The sequence below is a fragment of the Labrus mixtus genome, chromosome 5 (genome assembly GCF_963584025.1).
Source record: "Labrus mixtus chromosome 5, fLabMix1.1, whole genome shotgun sequence".
Classification (NCBI taxonomy): Eukaryota; Metazoa; Chordata; class Actinopteri; order Labriformes; family Labridae; genus Labrus; species Labrus mixtus.
In genome coordinates this window covers 19710500-19738322 of record NC_083616.1, presented here as the reverse complement: position 1 = coordinate 19738322, position 27823 = coordinate 19710500, and the positions used below count along the sequence as shown (strand labels likewise).

The 27823-nt window shown below is 38.8% G+C and overlaps 1 protein-coding gene across 2 annotated transcripts; it reads right to left on the bottom strand.

Moving 5' to 3' along the window:
* Positions 1-542: 542 nt before the first annotated feature.
* Positions 543-13880, bottom strand: LOC132974386 (kelch-like protein diablo). Of its 2 annotated transcripts, none has more exons than XM_061038429.1 (8): positions 13652-13880; positions 10600-10754; positions 8970-9153; positions 6417-6560; positions 5780-5913; positions 3704-3915; positions 2954-3060; positions 543-2189 (listed from the first exon to the last, which is right to left on the bottom strand). In XM_061038429.1, the coding sequence occupies exons 2-8, from the start codon at positions 10721-10723 to the stop codon at positions 2132-2134; spliced, it is 963 nt and encodes a 320-aa protein (XP_060894412.1). In that variant the 5' UTR covers positions 10724-10754; positions 13652-13880; the 3' UTR covers positions 543-2131. The 2 variants fall into 2 exon arrangements, with proteins under 2 accessions (XP_060894412.1, XP_060894411.1); XM_061038428.1 differs by lacking the exon at positions 13652-13880 and adding an exon at positions 11126-11346.
* Positions 13881-27823: the final 13943 nt, after the last annotated feature.

Sequence of the window (27823 nt, the reverse complement as noted above, 5' to 3'; positions counted from 1 at the left end):
CCTGCATGGTGCCCATGCCTTCCTGACAGCATCGGCATCCTTTTCCTCCCAAAGACGAAGCAGGAGGGGAACGGAGCTCATTTTTTTCCAACCTGGAGTCACCCACGGGTGATTCGCCACCTACCGGGCATCTTCAGCATGATTCGGTACAAACGTTAAGGAAACTGATGCGTTTGATGCCGACAGGAAACTCCGAATAAAAAGGCTTTTAGTGGAATTAATAACCTAATAATAGATCCTATAGACGAATGCTGCTTCGTCTTAATTTGTCCAAAAACACTGTCTGTGTGCAAAGATGCAGGACTGGGATTGCTTCTTGTGTTTTACAAGAAATATAACGATGTTAAATGCTTGTATTCCTCCTTACTGTCCTCGTCAGTCAGATTCAAGTACGGTAGTTATACAAAAAAAAGTGAAAGCTGCAACCTTTATACTGCTGAATAAAAAAACATTGAAGTGATGGCAGTTTTAGTTAGTTTAAACATTTCTGTCAAATCAAGGCTTTAAATGTGCTGTAGAGATATTTATCTATAAAAACTGCATTCATTTAAGCCACATCAAATAAATATTTATTATTTTTGGTGATCATTTTAATCCAATGTCAGTGATACAGTAAACACAGTGCATGCAAAGTCTTGGTAACTTCTAGGAATTCACAATCTCTTTGTAATTCGTCCTGTTCAAACATACCTGGAACAGCTCTTTCCTCTGCTATTTGCCTCACAACGCTTCCCCTCAAATTGAAAAAAATATTCATTCTGTGTGCACAGAGGGACGGCTGGGAGACACCGCTGGCTTGTGTGTGTCTCCGGGAAAGACGTGTTGCTCTGTGTGCAGTCCTCAGCGTTCAGCCTCTCCACATTTCAGCCCATTATTCTCCAGGGGAAAAAGAGCTCTGAGCGTCATCATTTAAAAGCCCACACAGTCACTTGTGCTTTCCCATGCCAACAGTCAGAACTCACTCACTCACTCGCTCGCTTATCTCGCCCATGGATCTCGATTCCCACAGATTTCTTCTGTACAACTTGAGTTGATCCGTCTGATGTGGTTATTTTACAAAGTGTTCTGTGCTCAAGCTAAATGATGACATGTGCTTACAGTCAGAGCTGATGGGTCATGTACAAGATGATAACAGAATCAGTATTCTTTTTTTGTACAAAGAAATATTGTGACAGGATGATCAAGAACATTATAATATTTAAAACAAACTAAAGATGAGTCATTTTGTACAGGCTCAGTCCTTTCTCGATACAGTCAGTATACTTCTCCACTTCTCCAACAGCCACCTGAATATCTCCCCTTCAAAGCATCCTTTGCCATCACATCAAGGTTACTACCTTCCTTTTAAAATACAGAAAGCGATAAAACATTTATCCCTTACTATTTCGGCACATCCTTCACTCAATCACCTGCACTCTTCCATATTTTCCTCCGTCTTTTTGGCTCCCACCTGTGACTCTTGCATTAATAATTAATAGGTACATAAATCACAATAATTACAATAATAAAAGATGTTCTCATGTACTATTTTGCAAAACACATATTCCACATCACGGGTAATGTTCTCATGAAATATTAGGGTTCAAGCTTGAATATTTTATCGCAATATTATCTTATCACAGATTTATGAAAATACCAAAAAAATAAAATTCCAAGGGGTCTTTATCAGGATGGTTTGTTCATGTGGTGTGTTTTTGTTAAGAAATACCATAGACCACCATACCATATCTGATTTTCCTTTAAATATTCTTGTCAGAATGGGAAAGTATAATCTGTGATGGAAAGGAAAATGCAACCAGATATTAATTATCTGCTGACTCATCTCCATAAAAAAAAAAAAAAGCTCTGTTTTCTAAGCCAGAGACATAAAAAGACCTCTAACTTTAATGGTAACCCGGTAGCCTATAATGTGCTTAAATGTAATGCTCGATTACTTTGCAACAGCAGCTGCCGGCTTTGACTAATGCAGCGATGTCTCATTTTGGAGTGAACTCCTCAATTATTCAGTCATTACTCTGCCTCAATTGAACTGTATTACAATGTGTCCTGGAGCCTGGCGTACATCCATTAGGCTATTTCTCTCCAACACCTCTGTCCTGTTCATGTAATGCTTGCTTTGTCGAGTCTCAGCTCAGCACAGCACAGCCACTCTCCCGCCCGGATGCTTGCTCTTCATGCTTCCAAAGTGTCTAAAAACAGATGGAGAGGAGGACAGTCCGACTCAGACAGTGAAGCACTCTGATTCAGTTAGCAGCCTGAAGGCCTATATAATATATAAGAGCCTTACTTGGTGCATGAATCACAAAGTGACTCTATGTGTTTGTCTGGATGTGAGCTGCAGACTTTTGATGTACAGTTTTTTTGTCCTCAGCTTGAAATTCATTTCATAACTATTTCAAAATGGCAAGACATTCTATAATCTGCAGTGTAATGTAACATTAAAATGTTAATGAATAGGAGTAATATGCTTTCTAACAGGGATATTACTCCTCCAGTTTTCTAAGTCATCATCACTCGTTTAAAAATTAATTTAAAAGACTTTGTCAACATATTTACTTATTATAAGCTACACATTTTCCTCCTTTGAACAAATTGTACATATATATATATATATATTTTTTTTTATCTCAAATTGCTCTTGCTGAGTTAACCCTTTCTTTGTTGTTGAACACAAGTTGTAGACCCTAACTCTGTGCTGAAATATGGACAGGAAGTATAGATACCTTCTATATACACTTATTTTGTAATTTACATTTATTTTGTAGAACTGTTTCAAAGTCTTGGTTATGTCTGCACAATAAACTTTTTCCATGTACACAAATTTGGTCATCACTAATGCTCACTATAAGCATTATATTTCTACCCTTGTATTTCAAGTCATGGTCCATTAAAAGGCTGAGTTAAAAATCACCACATCATTGAGCACTAAAAAGCAATAAGGATGTCCTCTTACCTCCATGTGTTGGTTTCATGACAGTAACCTTCTATTGTTTTAAGATTTGTGATACCATCACAGCCTCCCACAGCCAGCAATGATCCATTGAAGACTACAAGGGACACCTAAAGACACAAAGACAAGATCATTTTAGAGAGAATATATTTGAATAAATTTAATAGATTTGCCGTCTGCTTTAAGTATATAAAGGAGGGAGTCCAGTGAGTTTTAGCTTTACTTTGTAATACACATATATCTTATCAAAACTACACTTTTTAGTCTTGCCAGCAGCAGGAATCCCTTGATAGGAGTGTTGCTATGTCATTTTGTACCCATGTTTATGGGGGCCATAAGATGATTTTCATCTACTGCCAACAGCAGGTCAAAGTATTCAACCTGCAAAAAACCCCTCTGTAGATTGGGAATACAATTTGTAACTCATGATGCCCAGATAATGACTTCAGTGATCCTCTGACTTTTTTCCTCTTGCACAACCATAAGGTTAACATGTTGTGGCTTTTGAGTGAAATTTCTGACCAAGTACTGTAAATACATCTTCAGAAAACCGGAAAATAATGAGTCTTTGGGATTCAAATATCATACTATACATATTCTAAATCATCTCTAAAGGGAATTTATGTCCTTTCCTGGGCTGCATTTCTCTCCCTCAATCTTTTCTCTTCTTATCATCCAGATGTAAAAATAACCTGGATCTTAAATCAGAGCGGAGGCCTGACATCTGAAGTGTCACAGTGATGCATTACTCACGTCGTCCCTCTTGCTCCTCATGCGTTTGACAGGAGTCCACCTCATGGTGTCCGGGTTAAACCTCTCGACAGCGCAGAGCTGCAAGTTGAGCTCGTCTTTGCCCCCAGCCACGTAGATGTGTCCGAGGTATACAACGCAGCCTGCGTTCTCCCTGGGACTCAGCATGTGGGCGCATATCGACCAGGTACCATCTACAGGGTTGTACCTCTCCACTGGGGGACATTTAGTGGATAGCAGAAGTCAGAGGAGGCCTTATGCAATAATACACAGCTGAATACTCTATATGAGTAACACTATGTCCAGCTTACATTGATCTTTTACAATTATAGAAAGCAAGAAAATATTATACTTTCAATGCATTTTTGATTATCTTTCATTGCTGGTTTATTTTACATTATTAAAAACAACCAATTTTAATCAATTTTATGTAAGTGATGACCGTAAACCGATGGGAACCAAAAAAAGTTTGTGGGAATTGAACGGACGTACTCTTCTCACAGACGGAAATAGTCAGTGACAGCACAACATAACCCCTGTTTATCTTTGGCAAGGTCAGGGGCTTAGGAATCTGTGTGTGTGTGTGTGTGTGTGTGTGTGTGTGTGTGTGTGTGTGTGTGTGTGTGTGTGTGTGTGTGTGTGTGTGTGTGTGTGTGTGTGTGTGTGTGTGTGTGTGTGTGTGGGTGTGTGTGTGCGTGGGTGTATGTGTGTGTGTGTGGGTGTATGTATGTCTGTGTGTGTGTGGGTGTATGTGTGTGTGTGGGTGTGAGGGTGTATGTGTGTGTGTGTCTGTGGGTGTGAGGGTGTGTGTGTGGGTGTGGGTGTGTGGGTGTATGTGTGTGTGTGTTTGTGGGTGTGAGGGTGTATGTGTGTGTGTGGGTGTGTGGGTGTATGTGTGTGTGGGTGTCTGTGGGTGTGAGGGTGTATGTGTGTGTGTGGGTGTGTGGGTGTATGTGTGTGTGTGTGTCTGTGGGTGTGAGGGTGTATGGTGTGTGTTTGAGCTCGCAGAGAGGATAAGGTCAGACTGTTCTTTATGTGTGACTTAAGTCCTGCCACACGTCAAAGAGCTGTCAAAGAAAAGTGAGTTTTTTTTAAGTGGTGGGAACAAGCAAATCCACCAAATGGGTCAGAGAACAAACTAACAGTTAACTATAAGTATACAGTATACAGTAGCATTCCTACATAAATAAAAGATTAGTGTCATTTGCAGGCTTCTTTGCAACTTCTTTCATTTAATATTCTTTTTAAAGTTTGATTCTTTGTAGAAATTGTGCCAGCTTTAGCCGGACACATTTACATATGAAGCTCAACAACCAGCGATAGACTCTAAGAGTAGTTCATTGCATTTAAATTGTTTCCAATATAATTCAAATAAGAAAAGTTAGAATCCAAAACTATCACCATCAACTATGAAGATTCATTCAACGTCAAGTCATTTGTCAGCTCAGTGTGACAATCAAATGTGAGAATTTACTGTGTTTGTCTTTTTTATGGATGAAGTAACTTCTGGCTGCTGGTCAGCCAAAAAATAAATGAAGAACTCATATACCCTCTGTAAACTTTAATTTTTACCACATTCTCACATTCTACAGAATCTGCAACCAATGTATTAATTCAAATGACAGATTGACAGATTTAGATATAATGTTATAGTAGTATCAATGCAGCATTTTGGACTAAGAGGACCTCCAAACTCCAGATCGTCAAAGTGTTGAAGTTCAGAGCCCTTCCTTGATAAATTCTTCTTGTGTGTTCCCTTCTATAAATCCCCTTTGCTTCCTCCCACCTCTCCCATTGTACAATTTAACTGCAGGAGAAGTGGGTGTCATTTTATTTGAGCTCATCTATCATCCTCTCCATCCCAGTGTTGCTCATATTCTTTCGTCAACACTTTTACCTTCCAAAATTGTTCATTATAATAATTTGTGTCCCAACGTGTCAGAATATTAGAAAAAGTAGTTCTCGGAGTTACTTAGTGGTGAAACGTTTTGTCAGACTAAGCTCATGTTTATTTTGTTTGAGTAGAAGTCAATAGAGTCCATCAGGTACCGTTGATTGTTTATTGTCAAAGGCAGTCACCTGAGTTCAGAGCCATATCTCCATCGTTCCCTCCAATCACGTACAGGTGACCCTCCAGCACGGCCGCCACAGCTCTGCTGCGTCTGGTAAGCATCGGTGCCTGCTTGCTCCATGTGTTCATTTTTGGATCATACCTGGAACAAAGAAACAAAGGCGAGCAAGTGTGATTCAACAAATGGCCTGTCAATCATTTCTGGTTTTTAAGTCTTAAATGATCATTTATTTTGTTCCTTTCTCTGAATCAGCCACTTCAGATTATGAAAGATGTCAGGTAATAAAGACCATTACGGCATTACTTTGATTCTTGATATATGTAAGACAAACAGCCTGCTCATTTAATTCCACTTATGACTTTTAAATGTTCCATTTAAAATGTAAAAGGTTTGTGTTTGTCTCTTCAAATGGAAACTCAGCTTTTCTCCTGGGTGGTTGTGGGAATTCAAGAAATGTTTAAATGTGCTTTTATTTCTCAACAAAACAGAACAAAGAGAATCCTTTTAATGGCAGGGATTGATGGAGGAATAATAAACAGCAGTACCACGTTATGTTTACGAGAACACAGTCCCATAGTTTACAGTGTGTATTAGTACGATTTACTGCTTATTTTAAAAGATATTGATCTTGTGTTCCGTCCTACCTCTCCACAGTATTTATGGCAGTAATTCCGTCATGTCCTCCAATAGCGTAAAGGTATCCGTCCATCTCTACCAGACACACACCGCTACGTGGGCTGCTTAAGGGTGCTACATCTGTACTCCAGCTGTCTGTGTCTGGATTGTACCTGCCAGGGATGGAGGAAGAGAAACAGAGAATGTCAAAGTGAGACAGTACAACCAGATTCTGCTTTTAACAGCTTACAATAAATGGAGCCAAAACAGGCAAAAGCTTTGATAGAAACTTTGATTTGTTGTGTGTTAGTGTTTGGTACACTTGCAGTTGAGGAAGTGTTTGAGTTGAGTGGGCATCTGTGCAAATATCTGCCAAAGTGTTGCTCCACCATTGGAAGGCTATTAAAACTGTTTTATCTGCTTTCAAAACTAGAATCAAACCCACTCCTCTCCCAAAACGAAACTTCTATCTAATTGGCAATTTTCTTGCCCCATTGGGACGTCAGTAATGTCAAAACAGCACTGTAAACACTCCTCAGGGACGATGAAGCAACCAAAAAATGAGTGCTAGCCAGTCCAGGGCCATTAGCAGCAGATCAGTCAGTAGCAGGTCTCTCCCTATTGGTCTGTTGCTAGCCCAGCGATGGTTATTATGGGCTCGAGACCAGTTATGGGATCTCTGTGGGAATGGAAGCAGAGCCAGCTCCTTGGAGACGTCTGATAGAGTAGGAGGAGAGGAAGTGGGAGAAAATGTGCCTGCAGAGTATATGTATATGTATATGTTTGTGTGATAGAGTTTTAAAAAAAAAAAATTCTCTGCCTATTAGGAATAGCAACCCTGGCAACATGGGAAGTAAAGTGAGGATTCTGAATAGTCTGCTCATATTACTATGTTTTATTTTTTGTTGTTGCTGGATTTGATGTCGACAGACCTACTTCTAAAGTTATGCAAAACTCCCTACATCTTATTTCTGCCCAAATGCTGCCCTCTGCAGTTTGGTTACATGAATTACAACAATAAATACATTTAGATGGACCTTAATTTCAATAACAAATCTAGTGATAAATTACACAAGTTTTTAGTTGTAAGGAACTGTTTTTGACATCTAGTTAAACAACATATCTCAGGTTGGGTACAATAGTCTTTTTGATATCATACAGCTTTGGCTGTGATGGCCTTAATAGAACAAAATCACATCAGCAGCCCACTCCTCTTATGAAGGGAGACATCCCATGAGTGGTTGTGTCACAATTTGTTCACTTAGTTTCATTCAGTAGCATTCGGCTGCTATTGATGGATTTTAATGTGATCACTTTTGAAATGTAAAGGTTAGGATTCATTACAGGTGTGATATTTGGGGTTCAGATTGTTTCTAGGGAAGGCAAAAACAATGAGAAAACTAAAGAAATGTATCCAGTGATCCAGCTTTTTTTTCTCCTGTGCGTCATGCATTTTCTTGGCAGGAATTTTAATGAAATGAACATTTCTTAATCTCAATAAGACCACTTCCTGGTCTATTAAGCTATATAAACACCACTACCCCCTCCCCACCGGATCGTGGGTTGGCGGCCTCCCAGAACAACCCCCCCCCCCCCCCCCCCCCCCCCCCCCCCCACACACACACACCCCCTCCCCTCCCCACCGGATTGCTGATGGACGGTCTACCTCCCCCCCACCCCCTTGCTCCCTATCCTTCTTCCTGCATCTTATCCCATCTCTCCCCCTATCCCTTTCCAAGCCCGGCGCAGTCTAGGCCTGTGAAGACTGTTTCGTCATGAGCCGGGGATCCGGCCGAAGATTTCTGCCTTTTAATAAGGCAGTTTTTTCTTACCACTGTAACTTTTGCTGCTTTGCTAAAGTGCTCATGATGGATAGGCCGGATCTTTGTAACATAGCAATAAGTAAGGTCTTTTTACCTGCTCTTTTGTAATGTTAACAGACAAAGAGTAAGGTATTTTACCTGCTTCTTGTAAAGTGTCTTGAGATAACACTTGTTATGAGTTGACGCTATACAAATAAAAATTGATTGATTGATTGATAAACAGTAGGACAGTCATCCTTTAATGTATGGAGTTATTCTCTGGTCTGAATTGAAACGTTAGGTCATCTATTTCTCTGTATGGTCTTATGTCACCACAGCTACAGTACGTATGACTTCATCCTTGGCAGTTCAACCTACAGTAGAAGACAGAGACGGAAATTGGGACACACTCTGACTGTCAGAGCCAGGCAGTTCTTACATTTTAAGAGATGACTGGTATGTCAAACTGTTATCCAGCTTCAACATGTTTGCTTTCACTTTGTCACTTTGTGGTCATGTCAGTTTGAATCATTGTGCTCTGGGAAACTGACATAAACCTCAATAAGCCATTTCAATTAGAGCCTGTCATGAAGTCAGAAGGTTGATGTTTGAATGTAATATGAACATCGAATTCAAAGGAGCATGTGACAAATAAACAAAACATGTGCAAATGATGATGTGAGGTTCCTAAATGAAGATTCCTAAAGGATAATATATGTTGGGATGAAATGAGTATGTACACCAAAATGTGAAATGTTGAGCTGTAAATAATCGTCTCACCTTTCCACACTACTGTAACATCTGATTTTATCTTCCCCTCCCACTGCGTAGATTTTGCCGTCCAGCGTGCCCACAGCCACGCTGCCGCGACTGTTGACCATGCGTGCTGCTGATCTCCACTCGTTGTACTCAGGACAGAACTGTTCGACCAGACAGGACGGGTCGTCATGAGTCCATCCCCCGACTACATAGTACATAAACAAACACAACACTCATAACTTTATTTCAGTTCTCAGTCAAAACATCCTCCGTCAGCACACCTTTCTGCACGATGCTGCCATAGAAGGAAACCTCATCATTAGATTTGCTTTTGAGCTAATCTTTATCGCATCTCACTTTTGTATTTCTCCAATGCAGGAGAAGCAGGCAACAGATTTGAGGGATCCACATCCATTAGGTCAGAGAGGTGTTCTGCAGGATCTCGATGAAGGTTTACTTTAACCATTAGGACTAAAGTGAGTCTCTGCACTGAGACTTCAGGAGACTAAAGTTGTGTGGGAGAATTATTGGTTAGCTATAGCTGTAACTGCCCATTAAATATTAACAGAAGCTCCTCTTTAGCACATTCTGCTATCTGGTACAGACTGGAGCAATTACTGTAAAAGGTGACCACAGTGGTCTCCAGAGAGTATGGTGTCCATACACAGACCAGAAGAGTCAGCAGACAATGGTCTAATAGGGAAAAGGCTTTTACCTAGCTAATGGATGTGAATGTTTTTATGTTACTTGAGTCTCTAACCAAAGGTAATTTTCTGTCACTATGTGATGGACAATAAAATAATTTAAATCTTGAATCTTTAAGACTGCAGGTTTAGTCAGTGAAAAAAAGATTTAAAAAAAAAAGAAGAAAAAAAAGTGTATTTCACTTTCTCTGCCTCAGTTTAAGGGTTCTGGTAGGTGCTTGCTGCCTCACTGTCAACCCAAATCCCGAATTACTGGAACTACGGCATTGATTGGATCCTTTGTTAAGATCATGAGTTATCAATAGAGTGATTAAAAAGGCATTTTCAGCCAGGATTTGTGTAAAATCAACTAACTTTAAAACCCTTAAATAAAGGCTGTTTGAAGTGGTACTCAAAAGATTCCACTTGAGATTTAGCAGATTAAATTGAAGTGTTTTTGTTTTAATTTCACCCTCCCTTTTGAAGAAGCAGAGTGGACTTTTCTACTACCAAGGTGCATGAAAAGTGAACGACTTGAAGAGTTCAAAAGAGCTCCAGCAACACTTGCAGTATGGAGATCAACTTTATTAACAAAACAAATTCTTAACAAATTAGACCGACGCGTTTCAGCTTGTGACCTTCATCAGGGTCATCAAAACACGTTGCGAACATTTTTTAAATTGGATAGGTAAGATTTTTTTCCCCCCAATTTCGTACCTACCATATTTCAAGGATGTTTGCAACATGTTTTCTGATGGCTCTGATGAAGGCCACAAACCGAAACGCGTCAGTCTAATTTGTTAATAAAGTTGATTTTCATAATACAAGTGTTGCTGAAGCTATTTGACCTCTTCAAACCTCCCTTCTGAAGAAAAAAAAAGAACTTAAACTGCACTGGTAAATTTCCAGCACACTTTACAAATAAAAGAACTCTACTATACAGATGTTCACAGATGCAACCAACTGACCCATAAACATCACGTCATTGAAGACCTCTTTTGGGGGAAGTCTGCTGAGCTGTCTGCGGGCGGAGAGGGGGGATACCATGCGGCGATGAAGGGTAGACCTTCCTTTGTTTTCCTTGATCTGCATGTTGCGGGGCTCAGGTTCCTGCAGGAACGCCCTGGAACATACAGTACATGTGAACTTAAGCAGTGATCATGAGGCAGGAAGGAAAAAAAGGAACAGTTTTCATGTTCATTATAAACGATTTTTAACACATTTTAAGTTTTGTTTCATAACAAAGTATAGTTAATATCACATCTATTTTTGATTCACAGTAAATATGAGCTAGGATTTACACATTTGATTTCATTGATCACTGTATAAACGAGTGATTCACTGTCATTTTATCACTTCACACTGTTTCTGCCCAGGTGTTAATTATATGAGCACAATTACAAATGATGATAAATCCCTACAAATAATAAAAAAAATACCATTTGCAACCTATGTAACAGCACATAGGCTCTAAATCATAATGAATAATCTTACCCTTGTTCGTTATAAATCCCCATGTTTTATCTCCGTTTCTGGGTCTGCAAGTCAAGATTTGTGTTCCTGCCTCAAAGCAGCACCTTGGTGTCACTCTGATCTCGGGCCTACACACCGCTCTGTTCGCTGCAGTCTGTCCTCAAACTGACACTTGTCACAGCTTTCTTCTCTGGAGGACCTTGTACTTGACCGCCTCGAGGAGTAAAAACCTCCTCCCCTCCTTAGCAACATCACCAACCCCCCACAGTGATTCATCCCACCACCATCCCTGCAGCCTGACACCCAAGAATCCTCTCACACACCCTAGTCCGGCTGACTTCCTTTTGACAACTGTCAAGCTTTAGGAATTGTTGGCATGGTTTTAATTTTAGGCTCAGATCAGACTCCTACAGTGTCCTTTAAGTTAGTGTGTCATTGGTGTAAGTTTAGACCAAGGACAGGCAGCCATGTTGCTTGGATTGTCAGTAGATTTCATGGGCCTGATTTGTGATATTGAGTTTGAATTTGATACTTAGTGATACTGTGAAAACTGTGGTATAATATAACCTATTTATATAGCATTTTTTCAACCTCAATTTAATTCTTCAAAGGAAACGTTTAGTCCAGTCAGGTAAAGTTTCAAGCTTGTTCCTCTCACTTTAATAATCCTTTGTTTTCAAGCTATCAAACTGACAAATATTGTCTTACAAACCTGCCAGAAAAGCTGCATGCACCTCACAAACCGAACTTTTAGAACACAGACCAAACCAGCTGAATACACTTCTGTCCCTTCACCCAACAGCTGAACCCAAAGTCATGCAGCCCCTTCAGCAACTGAAAGTAAACCACTGATCTTTAAAGTCATAAAGCTTTACTTTTTCCAATATTAACTTAATAAATGATATGATATGAAATCAATCATGGTGTCTGTGAATCCATAAAATCTTTCTACACAAAATACATGGATTCCAGCATAATTCCCCAGCCCTAGTATGGAATTCCCCTCTTTTTTCTTTTTACTGTGGATGCAGATTCGTCTTCACCATTCCACATTTTCACCACAGGGGTCGAGATATGTGACCTCACCCTGTCAGCTCCCTCCTACAAATCAATCTCGCACCCAGTCCATCACTCAGTCAATCACTGAAGTTTCCATGACTACCTAAGCTCCAGAATGTCTTTATTTATATCTGAGTCCCGCGGAAACACCTCAGATGGTGTAATGATTCATCTCATGTAGGTCAGAGAAGAAGGGTCGAATGCAAATTGAGTGTAGTCACTGCTGTGCTGCTGTCAGTACATGGCTTCCACAGTGATGACTAATCATTTCTGCTGGACTCCATTAGAATTATGCAGATGATTCAGATACACAGATTTCTTTTAAGACTCTAACTTTTCTTGATAAGAGAAGAGTACAAATTCTAAATAAAATGATTCATATATAAAAAAAACCTCATGACTTTAACGAAGCAAATGATGGGGAATAAGTGCAAGTAACAAAAAACCATACTGATGTTTGTTTTCTTAAGTTACATATACTTACCTTAATCATGTCAGTGTTACACTTTTATTAAAACAACTTTCATTTCACGTCTGTACATCTATGTTAAAGCAGAGTTACAGAAATCAGAAGAATTATGAAAGTATAATGCATCAAGGCATCCATGCACAAGTGTGTTATTGCTACTATGTAAATGATCTGATTCTTCTTCTACAACTGGCATGGAAAGCTCCCAAAAGCAGGCTGAATGTGGGCTGTGGCAGGTAAGAAAAAAAAAAAAGGTCATCCGATTGGTTGTTCTTATAAGAACAAATATCTTTTTTTTTTTTAACAATTTGTAAGTTGTGAGTTGCATGGGATTTTGAAGTGTCCAACATTTCTAAAACAAAACCAAACAACAATGTAGATTCCAGTAGGCCACTAAAGGTCCATGGATTTGTTCATTAACCTGCCATTCTAACAGTGCAGGAAGAGATTAATTAAATAAACTTAACTCATTTTAGACCCTGATGAGCGGTAAAAGCTGTTTTGTTAATCACAATCAAGACTGAGATGTTTCGAATATATATTTTTTTAAACTCATGAAGTTGAATCTGTGGTACTGTCAATTATCTACGATGGTGACAGTTGAGGAAAAAAAACTATTTGATGTTACCTTCAATTATGGTTTGAGCTCACAATATAGACTTAGACTTACATTGACTTCATTTCCTATTTCAACTTTTTTTTAACTAATAATGAGGGGGGAATTAGTTTAAGACCGTTATTAGGGGTGAAAACTTCAAACTAAAGCTAAAAACACAACTAATACTTTGAGGGTTTATGACTTCAATTTCTCTTTTACTCAAGATTGTAAATTTTTTTAGACTTAGACTTAGACAACTTAATTTATCCCATTATTTTTGACTTGGTTTCCTCCAAATGTTTCTCCTTAATCTGTCATCTTGAGCATTACACTATAAGATCAATAATAAATAGTTCTGAACTGTATTTGAGAGACATGCATATGAATAGAAATAGAGAGATAGACGGATAGATAGACACACCAGGTGAAGCAGCTGCTGCGACTCTGTCGATGTGGCCTTTAGAGTTAATCCAACAAGAGATGAGTCTCAGGTCCTGAGGTATAAAGACAGACAACAGGTTTCTCTAATAATCCAGATATGAGTAGCTGAGACTTCCCAAAGGCTCTGCTCAATTAATTAAAGTTTCCACCTCTGAGACGTCTTCAGTATACCTGCTCAGAATGGCAGGCAGCGCTCATTTGGCCACTTTGTGACCAAGACAGCTGGCCTACCCTAACCCATCTGGGGCCTCTTAAGCCATTCGGTTGTAAAATCCTAAATTTTTGCGAGGTCATGACTTTATTGAGGTCTGTGAGGATAAAAAAAAAGCTGCTGACAGGCACCTTTCTGGACTGTTAACCGGTCCTTCATGTGAGGTGTCTGCATTTCTTCCTTGACCTGCATCAAAATAGAAAAATAGAAAGTGAAAATATCTGAATAAACATGGGACAATTAAAAAGAACATTCCCTACAAACGCATTCCTCAGTGGTCGGAATGAGCACGATGATCTTTATACATCTTCAGTGACCTGTCTACATCTTAAAGTCAGTGTTTGTAATATTATCCAGATGTTTCTGTGTTACTACCAAGATAGTCAGACCTGATAAAATTAGCCTGATACTGCATTCCACCAGTAAGAAATGTTCAGCTCTGAGGCCAATCCCAAAGTCCCTTTACATTTGAAAAGTTCTGTGCTAAGCAGGAACCTTTTTGAGGGGTAAAATAAGGTCTCTGGGACTTAATTTAGACATTACCTCAGACCCTGTCTCCTCCTCAAAAGTCCCTTGACCTTGGGAGAGATTCCTGTCGTGGATATGCACCAGTCATTCTTTTACCTTGTACATTTAAAATAGAAAATGTAAGAGTTGAAGTTTACGTCATTTTAAAGCAGTTATGTTGCTTTGGCATTGGAGCTATTTCTCAGCTGGCTTGAGTGCATGCATGCAGCATTTCAGAGTCCCTCACCTCATACTCTAAATCTGAAGAGAAGCAGAACTTTGCTTACTGCTAACACCTCTTGAACTTTACTTTTTAATCATTTGATTTAGGTTTGAATGGAAAACAAGAACACTATTTGAATCAGATTTTTTTTCTTAAAATAAGCCATAGAGAGTTACCAATGCTCATTGACAAATTAAGCTTGTAAATCTCTACATTTATGATGAAACCACAAGTGTAGATACTTTTAATGGCTGCAAATGTAAAAATGTCATCACCATTTGATTAATTTCTTTAAATATAAAATTACCTTAAAAGAAAGAGAATGCTTTTATAACATACTCAACATGTGAATTTATCAGTGACAAAGGTGACCCCCCTCACAGTAAGAGATGAATGATGTCATGAACAGTACAGTACTGTGGTCATGTGTGAGGAAGACCTCATGCAGCTGACTCCTCAGTCTGTGGACCTGTCACATGCCACAGAGCTGTTGTGCCACCCAATGACACACCAGCCTGCCTGCACCTGTCTCCGGAGACTTTCTGTCAATCACTTGTCATAACAATAACTGTGATAGCTATCCTTAACCTTAACACCTCTCCCCCCCCTCCCCCCCTCCTCACAGCGAGAGAAGATAGTCTCTGGAATGCGTCCGAGGTGGAGGCTGGATGCTGGTTGGGTGTTTTGTGTTGCTGGGTAAGATTTGGGTGACTTCAAGATGAGGAATAGAGAAGGGAAAGTGACGAAAGTAAAGAAACAAGCATGCACAGTAATAATGGATTTACTTAATTATCAAGACAGAATGCAAAAAGAGAAATAAATACACAATTTAATACTTTTCATTTCATGTTTTTTCATGTCACATACTTTCAGTTAAGTCTCTAATCAAGCATGACTACAAGTGTTTTTGTTGTTATCATGATTTTTTCAGGACAGGACTTAAGTTTGGGGATGCTTTATATTCATGTATCACATCTGAAATTTAAATTATATCACAAACATCAAATTCATATAATTTTTTGTCTGTGAAAATAAATAAAGAAACTATTATCCTGTTTGAACTCAGTGCTCAGTGTTTTGGAATATTTTTTCCCCATATTGTGATTTCTTTTCTTCAGCAAGCATATTGTTTGTTGCTATGGCAATTGAACCCCACCATTGAGGTAATACAGGTATAAAAAAAGAAAACTTGGTGCACGCCTCATGTACGGAGCTGTGGTCCCCCAGGCGGGCGGCCTGGGATCGAGTCCAACCCGTGGCTGCTTTCCCCACTTTCTCTCTGCCTGATTTCCGACTCTATCCACTGTCCTGTCTCTACACTAAAAGTCATTAAAAAAAAGCCCAAAAAGAACTACTTGAAAAAATAACTTGAGAACTAAATAGCACAAAAAAGAAAACACACATAGACGTCAATAATACAGAAAAAAACTATTGCAATTTAAGATCTGATGTGTGCATCAAGTTGTCATCTTTAATTATCAGTATTTGAATATATTATATTTAAACTGTGATTTTAAGTCCAATAAGTGAGGTGTTTGTCATGCTCATACACAGGTAAAGTATTCATTTAGCTGTAGCCTAATTTGACTTAAAGTGAATCCCCTCACGCCATGCACTGTGAAGTTTGAAAAATTAGGGCAATTGCTGAAAAAGATCGAGGCTGTGTTAGGTACTAAAAATATCATCCTTGACTTAACGTCACATTAAAAGTGGTTTGAGAGGGAGACAAAAACACAGCGACTACAAATACTGTGTAAACAGGTGAGGCTGTAAAGTCTAGAAGTGTGGAAGGCATAATATCATTGTATAGTCATATGTTTAGGATATATTTTCAGTTCTTCCTGTAAAATGAGCATGAAGAGGCACTTCATATTCTTATCAAATTAACACAAAAGTCTGGCAGAACAAGCATGACCCTCTATGCCAAATCGGATCTTTAAAGCTGGTGGAGATGTCACATGTCTTTTGCAGTTTATAAAAAAGTGCTGCAGTTGACACAAAAATCCGGTCGAGGGGAAAGTGATATAGAGGTCATGAAATGAACCTCAGGAAGACGACCCAGGACTCAATAAAGTTAACAGCTGCAAGCCCTCGCTGGGTGATACTGTTGACACACTAGATGGCATGAGCTGGATATTTTAAGTTAGTAGTTAGACTTAAGAGATCACAGGGAAAAGTGAATTGTTTTGATTTCTGTGCTCAATCACATCAAAACTATCAATTGATAAAGCTCCTATATCTCCTATGGGGAGTTTTAAGCTGTTAATGAAACAGATTGAATTAAACGCTGCCTCATTATGACTTACAAAAGGCAAACCACACCATCACAGAGACAACTGGATTATTTACAACGCTGAATAATAAAGGTACAATCATTAGATTCAACACTTGATAAAACACGACTTTCATACATGCAGGACAAGATCAGCAATGAGACACTCTTCCTGCTTTGTCCAATGGGGGGCGCAAATATCAACACAACCCAAAAGTTACTCACAGGAGCTTCAAGCTCTCAGGTTTGCAAACAGACTTTGTTATTCTAGCGTCTCCAAGTTAGATTAGATCAGATAATACTTTATTGTCAGACGTAGTCTGAACTTTGTCTTGCATCACAGCGGCTCTATTTGCGGCACAAAAATTAAGACAAGAAACAAAGATACAAACATTTGACAGAACACTCAAACATAAGAAAGTTGTGTTCTTATGGCCACCATGTATGATTTAATGAACTGTTGAATGTGTTTGCTATACTAAAAAGGACTTTGTTACAATATACCCTTACATCTAAAATTGGGTGATGAACATTATCCTGTTGTTCTGCTTCCTTTCTAAATTATTTGGATAATTGGGCAAACATTCTGTCTGGATGGCATGCAAAGTATTATTTCCACCAACGTTTCAGTCAAATTTGATCGCAGGTAAAACTTTCATGTGTAGCCCTGTAAATAATTGCCCCTGGGAAATCTGCAGGGAAAGTCATTAATATTTCTACATTTCACAAACGTTTGAAGTTAAACTGAAGATGGTGATTATTTTTTTTACTTATAGGAGATTATAACCATACCATCAAAATTACAAAAAAAAATTAAACAGTCATACATAACCTGAAGCTCAGAAACCAAACAAAAAACCACAGATAGAAGGAAAATGTATTGACTTGATCACGTGAGTAACAGAAGTCCATTTGCCTTTTCCAGGTCTCTCCAAAATCATACAGACTTCCAAAGCAGATATCACTTCAAGCCATGACCAAATCTGCAGTAAGGAAGTTGATGTAGCCGTAAAAATTGAAATGTGAAGTGAAGACGGTGAAATAATGGTTGAAAAAGTGAGTCTGGTTGTAAGTAAGTAAATAAATTCTATTAGCACTTTTCACAGACATTTATTTTGTAGTTGTCCTCAGTGTTTCTTGTGTCCATTCCTTCCTCTGTGTGTTTCCCTCCATTGTGATTGTCTCACCTGTGTTTGATTACCCCATGTCTATTTAGTCTCTGCGTCAGTTCATTGTATGTGTTTGTCGGTGTCGTTTGTTGCATGTCAGTTTACCCGCGGCGCCTTCTCTTGTTGGATTTTTTGGAAGTACGTTTTTGTTTGCCTTTTGTTTAAAGAATAAATAGTTTTAGTGAATCCTGCATCTGGGTCCTCCTCTTCGTTTTCGTGATCCGTGACAATAGGAATAATAACAACAAGAGCACATAAGAAAAAAGAAGTCTGAGAGAAAGACCAATATGTTCTTTTAAGTCTTCTTTATACAGTAAAATGTTCATTTTAATAGGGCTTGGTTAGGAATAGACTGCTCCCATGGTGAAATGTCAATCAGTGTAGAAGCACAGCATTGTGTATAATTGTGCAACTCTTCCCTCTAACATCTGGTCGACAGTCACAATTAGACTTCAAAGATACTCCACAAAATGTTTTGTTGATGTCATGGTGGTTACGTTCACTTTGTATATAAAGTTGACTGCTTTGACCATTTTATCACCAACCTCCCAATGCCATAAACACCCTCAAATCTGTTTTCTGCACGTGCAGATAGGTGCTAAAATAAACAATGATTAATTATTATGTAAATAATAAATATGTAATGGTTATAATCCAGGTCGTTCATTGTTAATCGATCAACAAACACTCATCATCTAAAACCATTACAGACTGTGTACAGAAGAGTGTGGGCAGCATTAATGCTACAGAGCAAAGCAGAATTTAGGACTTTTTTTTGTGTATTTCTAGAAGACACATTTTAAATGACTTCCCAGACTGGTCTCTGAGGAGCCTTATATGCTTCCCACCCACACACCACAATAAACCTGCACAAGGCTATGTGCAAGAGACTAAATGAAAAAGTGCCTCAGTGATACTTTTACATATTAGACTATATGATGTTTTATCAAGTAACATACGTTTCCTCTCCCCCTCAATATGTTCTCCTTCAGTTAGAAATGTCCTATCTTCCAAAATGACTTTTTTCCCATCAACAGCTTAAACGTTTACTCTGTCACATTTTCAGTAAAAATACAGATTCACTGTGGCAGTGTTTTATTCTGGTCTGTCTTGAGTTTTCTGATCCATGGAGTCCATTAAATATTGTATCCTGCAGCTTCAAAGTCAGGATTCACTTAATCGCTACTCACATGTTCTGCCTTAAAATGCAGAATCTGTTACTGTTTGTAGTGGGAGTAGTATCATCCGCTGGCGTTTCGGTGTTTATTGGCTGAATGCAGGAAAACTGTCAGTGTAGAAAGCAGGAGGGGCAGAACCCTAATCATCTGTATTGCAGCCCTGGCTCCTAAAAGCAGTCACCCACTGACAACTTAGCATACCGTCAAACTTCAAATAAAAAGCCCAACCCAATTTAAAGGAGCATTATGTAACTCTGACACCTCGTGTTTACATTTGGTACTGCAGTCCAAATCTTAAATATTAAGAGAGGTGCCCCCCCCCACCCCCAACTTTTATGCAGTTCATTATTATAATTTTTTGGTTAGATTTACTATTTTAAAGTCTTTCCCTTCTGGGCAGTGCACGACTTTTGATTGAAAAAAACTTAAAGGCCCGTCTCTTATTAATGCATGTCCTAAATAAAGGCAGGTTCATTTCAAAGACTGAAGTAAATCAAAGCTCGGGCTATCAAGTGAAGTTTTACGGAAGGCCAACAACCGAAGATATCAAAAAGCTATAAACAGATATGCAAACAAATGCAGCTAACAGTCAGCTCTTGGACATATTTTCTCCCCTCTTAAGCTGCTTGTCAGACTGAAGAGGCTACGTAGGGATAAGTCTTTGCTAGAAGTCCTTCCAGAAGTGATGGCATGGTTAGACGATAGCCAATTGGGTCCAAGATTGGGATTCAGTGAGCAAAAAGTCAGGACATGATTTTTTGTCAGCAAAACTTTCACTTGACTTGTTCTTTTCTGTAAAGAATTAATACTGGACTCTAAACTTTCACTCCTTGACTTGAGAATGAACTTTGAGTCATTTCAAATAACCTTGACTCTTTACACAGATTTAAAAGCAGCTCCGCTTGGTGTTAAAGTCTACTGCTGTCAAATGGATTATTTTTAAGTATTTGTGAAAACATAGAAAAGAAGAAGTCAATAGTGGCATTAGATCATTTAGCAAATACACAGTAAGGAATAAAAGCACAGTCCTTTTATTTGAAGTTGAAGGGTTTACATCAAAGTTACTGTTTGTTCGTCACTTTCCGTGTGTCCTAGATAACCACCTTTCTGTCCTTCACGCAGCCTGTTTGAAAGAAGAAAGGAGGTATTTGCTCAGTAAGGTCACTGCTTTTTGATAAATGGAGACACAGGCCCTCAGAGACACTCCATCCATGTCAGACTCACTAATCTCCGGTCTTTAACACTCCAGTGGGGATTTACGGATGACTCCACTTCACCTTCTGCGATCCGGCTGAAATCATCTGAGAGCTGAAAACAGTCTGAGGCTGTCTGTCCTGGTTTTACCTCTCTTGTTGCTTCAACTCCTCTTCTTTCCAGCTTGATCCAGTTCAGTTCTGACACGAGGATTTAAATCTCAAACTCAGTTCTACAAAGGCTACTGTAAATCCTTTATCAAACATGTTTTTCTTTCAATTGACATATGATTTAGACTAAGCCAATCATGATTGTATTTATAGCCCAGATTAGCAGCTATTGTCCACAGATAAATTATAGCCTACAGTTCTGATACCATCATTTAGCCTTTAATCCCTATTTGGGCTCTTCGGGCACATTCCATTCGTTTTCTTATTGTTGTCCTGTCTGAAAAGACAGTGGAGTGTAAGCTACACTGTGGTGCTTTCTCAGGTGTCTTGGAAACTTAGGTCAAACTTACAGTTGTAACATAATCCCCCTCCTACTCTGTCTCAGCATTCTGCACAGCAGTACAATGCAGTATAGTGTTTCTGACTTCAACAGGGATTTAGAATCAGATATACATTAAATACAAATCAACAATGTAGACAGCTTTTGGGACATGAATACAGGCTAAAATACAAATATGCTGAAACATAGAATGTTGTTTATTGCAGGAGGTAATTCAATCATCCATTCATCATTCCAAAATGCACTCTTTGCAGAGATGCACCGATCCACTTTTTTCAGTTCCGATCCTATTTCGATACATATGTACCGATACTGATTCCGATATTTTTTATCACAACTAATAGTGTTGTTGTTGTTGTTGTTGTTGTTGTTGTTGTTGTTGTTGTTGTTGTTGTTGTTGTTGTTGTTGTTGTTGTTGTTGTTGTTGTTGTGGTGGTGGTGGTTGTTGGTATGACGCGTGAGGCAACACAAAGCTGTAGAAAGCCAGACATTGTATTGCATTGTGCTGGCTTCACATACAAACAGGAAGCAGCAACAACCGTCAGGTTTTCAAATTAAATGTTTTAAACTGAAGTGTAAGTTCCTCGTCTGAACGTCGTCATGGAGACGACTTGTGGACACTTCTTACAGTTCAGTCTGTATGTCTTCAGAGTGAGACTGTCTACGAGCTGAGAATGCTCAAAGTGCCCAACCATGTTTCTTGACCTGTGACAATGATTGTCACTGTTCTCCGTCTGATCTCCGATACGTAAGTTACGTCAATATCGGACCCGGTAGCGATATTAGATTGGATTGGTCTAATCTCTAGTTAAAACAAGCGACAGTAAAAACAAACCTATTGAGAACCAGTAATCAAGTTTAAGAGCAAATATATAAAATGTACTGCAACCGGGTGTGTCGCCATCTTGATCTATGAGGACTTTTAAGACCAACCAGTAGTAGTAATAATTATTTTAGTTTTCCTTTAAGTTAATGTACTGGTAAAAATAAGAGAAACAACAACAAGAGTTCAGTATCAACGTCCTGATTAAGGACATCTCACCCTTTTGACAGTTAACTTCACTGCATGCATCAAAGTTCAGACTTTCCAACAAGTCTAAATAATTCATGTAAAAATTGCTGTTCAGGCACAATGCTGGGCAGCAGCTTATCTCTGCATGCAAAAAGCCCAAAGCACACAAACTCTCACTGCCAGGTGTATTTGCAGGGCTGATTCACAGACAAGGACAAGGTAAACACATGCAAATTACCTCCACAGGTTAAATGCCTTCATGTGTGTAATTACCCCTTAGTGCTGCCTCCAGTGCATAACAGAGGTTTGTTTATTTCCCACCAGTAGAGGGAAAAACAACCAAATACACCTGCAACACTTAACGAAATGAATATACAGAAACACATAAATCTCAGCAAAATGTTCCACAAAAAACAACAACAAGAAAATCCAAAAGCCGTCATCTGCATTTGACAAAAATAATCCTGCAGCATTTCTGAGAATGCAGTGCATGAACATGTTGTGTCATGGGATCTGGTTTGGATACACCACCCTGACATAGTTTGATGAAACTTACACTGAATGTCTTGTGAAAATGTTACATAAATAGGGGCGTGGTTGACTTTAATACCTCATTTTTTTTCTATTTTAAAGCTCTGACATGCAGTCTACTCCGTGTCCTGGTCACTGAGGTGCCAGGTTGCCACATGGCTCTTCAGTCTCCGGCTGGGAGCAGCTCCGGACCCCCAGCTGCTCTGCACAGATGGGACAGGCCACTCAGTACATGTATTTTGTTTTAACTTAAGATTCCAGACGGGTGGTATGACATAAGGTCCCAGTGTGGACTTAAACGCTGTTGTTCTTAGCAGAAATTCTTAATAAAATGCAGTCGTGTCTTTTTGCTGTTATACAAACTACTAATGAATGCCCTGTTCTTACATGAAAAATAAAGTGCTCCTTTATAAGTGCAATAATGTACCTACTTTTGAAGCTAAATAAAACCCATTGGAAACATATTTCATACATGTTTGCATCATACCATCAACCAAACGGGGGATCTAAATAAAAATAAGGCAGTATGAAGTGCTAATGTTAACTCATGTGAAATCCACATCTTTAATCAATACAATAAACACAAATAAAATCAAATTGGACTTTTGGAAGAATACACTGTCAAAGAATGGAAACATCTGTTTTTTAAGGAGGGTGAAGATCTAATGTTTTAAGAGATTCATGGCTTTTACAGAATACCAACAAATTATAAATGCAACTCAACATAGATTAATTGTTTATACAACATGTATAAGAAAATGCATGGATAAGAGCCTGATCCAAACAGTAAGCAGGGGTTTGCAGAGTAGTTGTGGTAAATGATGGTTGACCTTGTTTAGCACTTTTCTAGTCTTCTGACAACTTGAAGTGCTTTTACACCGCAGGTCACACCTACCCATTCACACACTGATAGCAGAGATTGCCATGTCAAGTGTCCATCAGCATTAACTCATCCCAATCATACGCCGCCAACGCAGCAGAGGGAGCAACATTTGTGACTTTCCCCAGGACACATCAACATTTGTCTGCAGGAGCTGGGGATCGAGCCCCTGACCTTCTGGTTGAGAATGACCGACTCTACCACTGAACCAAAGCCCAGGTCTGCCGTAAGCCCGAGGCTGTTGTATCTTATTGAAATTAGATTTAATTGATTAGATACTTTATACATATTGAATCCACTTTAAAAAAAAATTATAATTGGAAGGTGTAGTTGGCCGCCTTGGTCTGTAATTCCACCCTGCTGTTTTTAAAGCAGTCAGAGAACAATGAAGTCATTATGAAGTTGACCAAGGTGTTAATTCATGCAGTGATATTAATCTCTGTATATTTAAACCAGACAAAGTGCAACACTACAAAGTGGCCAAGAGATGTGTGAATGTACTTGTGTGTGTTGGCATGCTAATATTAATTCCTAATGTGTGATATCAGTGTGCAGTAATTGCTGCGTCTCCCATCAGCCAATATTACCCCTGAGTGTGATCTCCTACGGCTTTTTGGTGTTTAATCAATTTAACCACGACATGAAATAAGATACCACTTTGCATGACTGCGGAAAAAATTCTCCATTGAAAAACTGCCTGGCGACAACAACAGCAGTGCGTGCTGAGGGTCCAGTACTTCTACCTAAATGAACATGCCAAGTGGATGTCTCAGAGGCCACAATGAACATGCCTGAGCAGGAGATTGTGACAGCAGGAAGACATGATTCAGCACTTCAGACTGAGAGGTAATTAAACCGTTGGAGGAAGAACAGACCAGCAGGAGGGCTGCAAGAGCTGCCAGCCCCCGCTCACACAGCATATGTAATGATGGAAGATGACACAGGGGAGGATGTGATGGTGTGAGTGGTCTTCTTGCTCCCTCATGTGGTCAAACAAAGACATGACAGGATGAGAGGAATGACGGCTCGGAAATGCATTCACTATGTGATAGTTAACTTGTGCGATACCTTATTTAACAACACAAAGAAATTCACTTTGCATGAGCTATGACTGTAAATCTGAAACAGCAACGAGATGAACCGCTTGAAGTCGCCCCGTTATTATTATTTTATTATTATTATTTATCATTACTGATACTTTTGTATATTCTACATGCATCGTCTCCTATTTTATATTTCATTACCCTGTAATGCCAACAATCTATCCCAGCTGTCATAACTTACAAGGCAGCGTTACAGCTGTGCATGAATCGCATACAGCTTTAAACAAATTGCACAGGCAGGGGAATCAATCATCTTCCACAATCAATCCTCTGACCTTTGTTTGCTTCAACATGAAATATAAATCACTGGAACAAATATTTGCAGTATAATATTGCAGAAGTCAGTCAAAAAACAAAGCTCTCTTTTTTGTTAGACATGCACACCAAATGCACATTTTTAAAGTCATTTTTGTGAGCTTTTTTTTATCTAAATGTGACTCAGTTTTAACTTCAGCTCACACAGTCTCCTTTTTTCTTCTCCTTAAAGTTAAAAATCCTCAATTTTGAATCTACAAGTTTGAGAAAATACAAGTTATGACTGTTCAACTGAAGAACTTTGGTTTCTAGTTATTGCTGTACGTAACATCTGACACACTGTGGGTACGTTTTTTTAAATACACTTGAAAAAAAAGTCATCCGTTTTCAGTGTTTTTCAGAAAATTACAAACTATAGAATAGCATCTAAGATAGCAAAAAAAGTAATGCAATGTTTTAAGATATAGAAAGAAATGTAGCCTCTGAATCACATGGGTATACTGCAGCTAAAAGTGACAGATACATACCGGTGGTTAAACAGCACAAGCTGCCAATTACCATGATAGTGTGAATTCATGTGTGTAAAATAAGACAAAAAGCCTCAATACCGTAAAGAATTCTATGATCTCAATGAGCGTGGATTCAAATATGTAAAAATGGATCAAGGACTTCCAGCACTGTGTTGCCTTGCCTTAATACATCACCACCTCATTCGTCAGATTGCAAAATAATTTAATCGCACGCAAAACAAATTGGGAATCACTGCCTTCAGGCTGCTGCGGCATAATATTAATGACAAATTATACAGTAGGAGGAATGGGAGGAAATGAAACACACTCTGCTGCTATGTGTCCATTGTGAAAGGCAGGATGAACAGTCAGTAATCTAAACAGTCCCCTGAGAGTAGGAGATTATATAAGTCTTCTATAAAACACAATGATGTACAGCTTATAAACTCCAACATCAACAATCAATGTGGCCTCGCTTCCACACAGTCACCGCAGCGACTTATATTTCCACATTGATCACTGATGACATTTACAAAGTTGGTCCTTAAGAAGATGCTGAGCCGAGGAAAAAAAAATGAAGAATCACTGCTACTCCAAAACAGCCCTCATGTACTGTAATGTGTCACATCATGGATACTGGAGGGCGGAGGTGTGTGTCGAGCCAATAATAAACTGTCACATTGCTTCAGTGAACACGGCAGGAAACAAATGCTGGACTGCCGAGCCAAATACACTCAGACCCCCCGATGAGTTTATGGATGTAATGGATCCAGGTCTGCCTCCAGCGGCCCTTTGGATGTGCCACGGATCATAAGAAACTGCACAGAGCCAGAGAGTCAGGCTTTCTGGGAGAGAGCTGAGCCGTGAACACAGTGCGAGCATTCAGCCGGCTCACAGAGCTGAGATGAGAGAAAGAATGAGCTATGAGTGATTGTAAATATAACAGTAACTCTGTATGATGGTAAGACTCGCTTAGACTCAGGGGGAAAGATCCAAAAAGTGCATTTTCATGGGATAAAAACCTGAAAAATAATGACACCTTAATGCTTTTCATATGTTTTATATCCACTAGTGGAAATTAAGTCTGACATTTCTTAATCCATTAAATGGATGAGAAGATTTCCTGTATTTTCCTCAGTATTTTGGCCTGTAGAAGCCAAATACAGCCTGAACCTCCATGCCACTAATGATGTCAGTAATCTGCCAATAAATCTGACCAATAGTGGATTTTTTAAGCCAGTAACAACAAATGTAAAAGCTCCATGATTGACTTAAGCAGCAATGTGACCTTTTTCTTTGCCAAAAGAGTTCATTAAGGTGAACCAATTTTTTCAAAATCGGATTTTAGCCAGTCCCTGACATTTCCCACTTACAGGATTGAGACTCCTTCCTGACTGCAGCAGGATAACCTTTAATTAAGCAATTTCAACTTTGGAAATTTTGACCAAATGTTGCCATTTTAAAGCAACATTACATGACCTTTTTTCAACCATTAAATTACTGCTGTAAAATCATTTTGATGGTACACTGAATTTAAATAAGGGAAACTTTTTAAAGCAGAAAAGTTTGAAAAAATTAGTCAAAATTATTTGAAAAAGTTACTGTTTTGAATTTTGTGAATGAACAGCAAAGATCAAAAGTCTGAAGAGGACGTTGATGGAAAAAGGAAATAAATTGACATTTTACAAATAAGAGATGGCTTTTACTTATCGCACAATGAGTTGTACTTTAAAACTGCTTGGATTCAAATCTGCTGAAGTGAGCCAAGAAAACGGTCCATAGTAAAAGCAAGTTGTGGACTTAGAGTTGGGATGTATGTAAATCCTAAGAGGACATGCAGGCTTACTTTTTATTTAGGCTACTCAATTTTCCTGTGCAAATGAGTCATTTCTTTGTTTTTTCACAAAATCTTGACTATTTTTTTCTCGTGATTTACCAAAGTTTGTTCACTCATTATAACGGGATCGTTTTCAGGTGATTTAAAAAACAAAACAAAAAACAATAGGTCACTGTGATAGGCCAGACCAATACATGCAATGCTGCCATTGCCAAAACTAACGAGGAAAGTTAAGTTGTTATCTATGTTTGTTTTGTGCTTTTGCACCTCTGGGAATGCGAGATAAAAAAATAAGCTGAGATCTCTAGAAAACTACTGGAAATGACTTGTTTTCTGGGGAAAACTAAGTAAGTAAAATGTATGGATGCATGTCTGCTACAGACTTCCATAGGGATTGATACATCTGCCAAGGTGGCTATGTTTTCTGTGCTCTTTCTTTTTTAATGCAGAGTTGTGGTTAATCTGCCTCCCAGATTTTCAGAATTTTTCTTCTTTTCAATCTGAAAAAAGAACCTTTTTTTGCTTCATAGTTGTCAGATAGGGTATCAGCTTTTGGCAGGTTGAATAACATTTCTAAATAATATTGGTAACTGCCGTAGTCTTTCAATAACAACTCTACTAAGGACAGTAAATACAAGATCGTAAAGTGTTCAGATACTCACATGTGCTCAGAGCGCACATATTTGACGGTCAGGGATGTTTAAAGATGAATGAGGGAGCAGCGTCAAAGGCTCAGAGCCAAAGGTGTTACTGCTCAGGTG

Excerpts from the sequence above, each read along its gene's own strand:
- LOC132974386 (XM_061038428.1), bottom strand. The coding sequence starts at position 11,148 with ATGGGGATTTATAACGAACAAGG. Across the intron at positions 10,755-11,125 it reads GGGATTTATAACGAACAAGG|GGCGTTCCTGCAGGAACCTG; the intron begins GTAAGATTATTC and ends TGTATGTTCCAG. Across the intron at positions 2,190-2,953 it reads CATGAAACCAACACATGGAG|ACACTTTGGAAGCATGAAGA; the intron begins GTAAGAGGACAT and ends ATCTGTTTTTAG.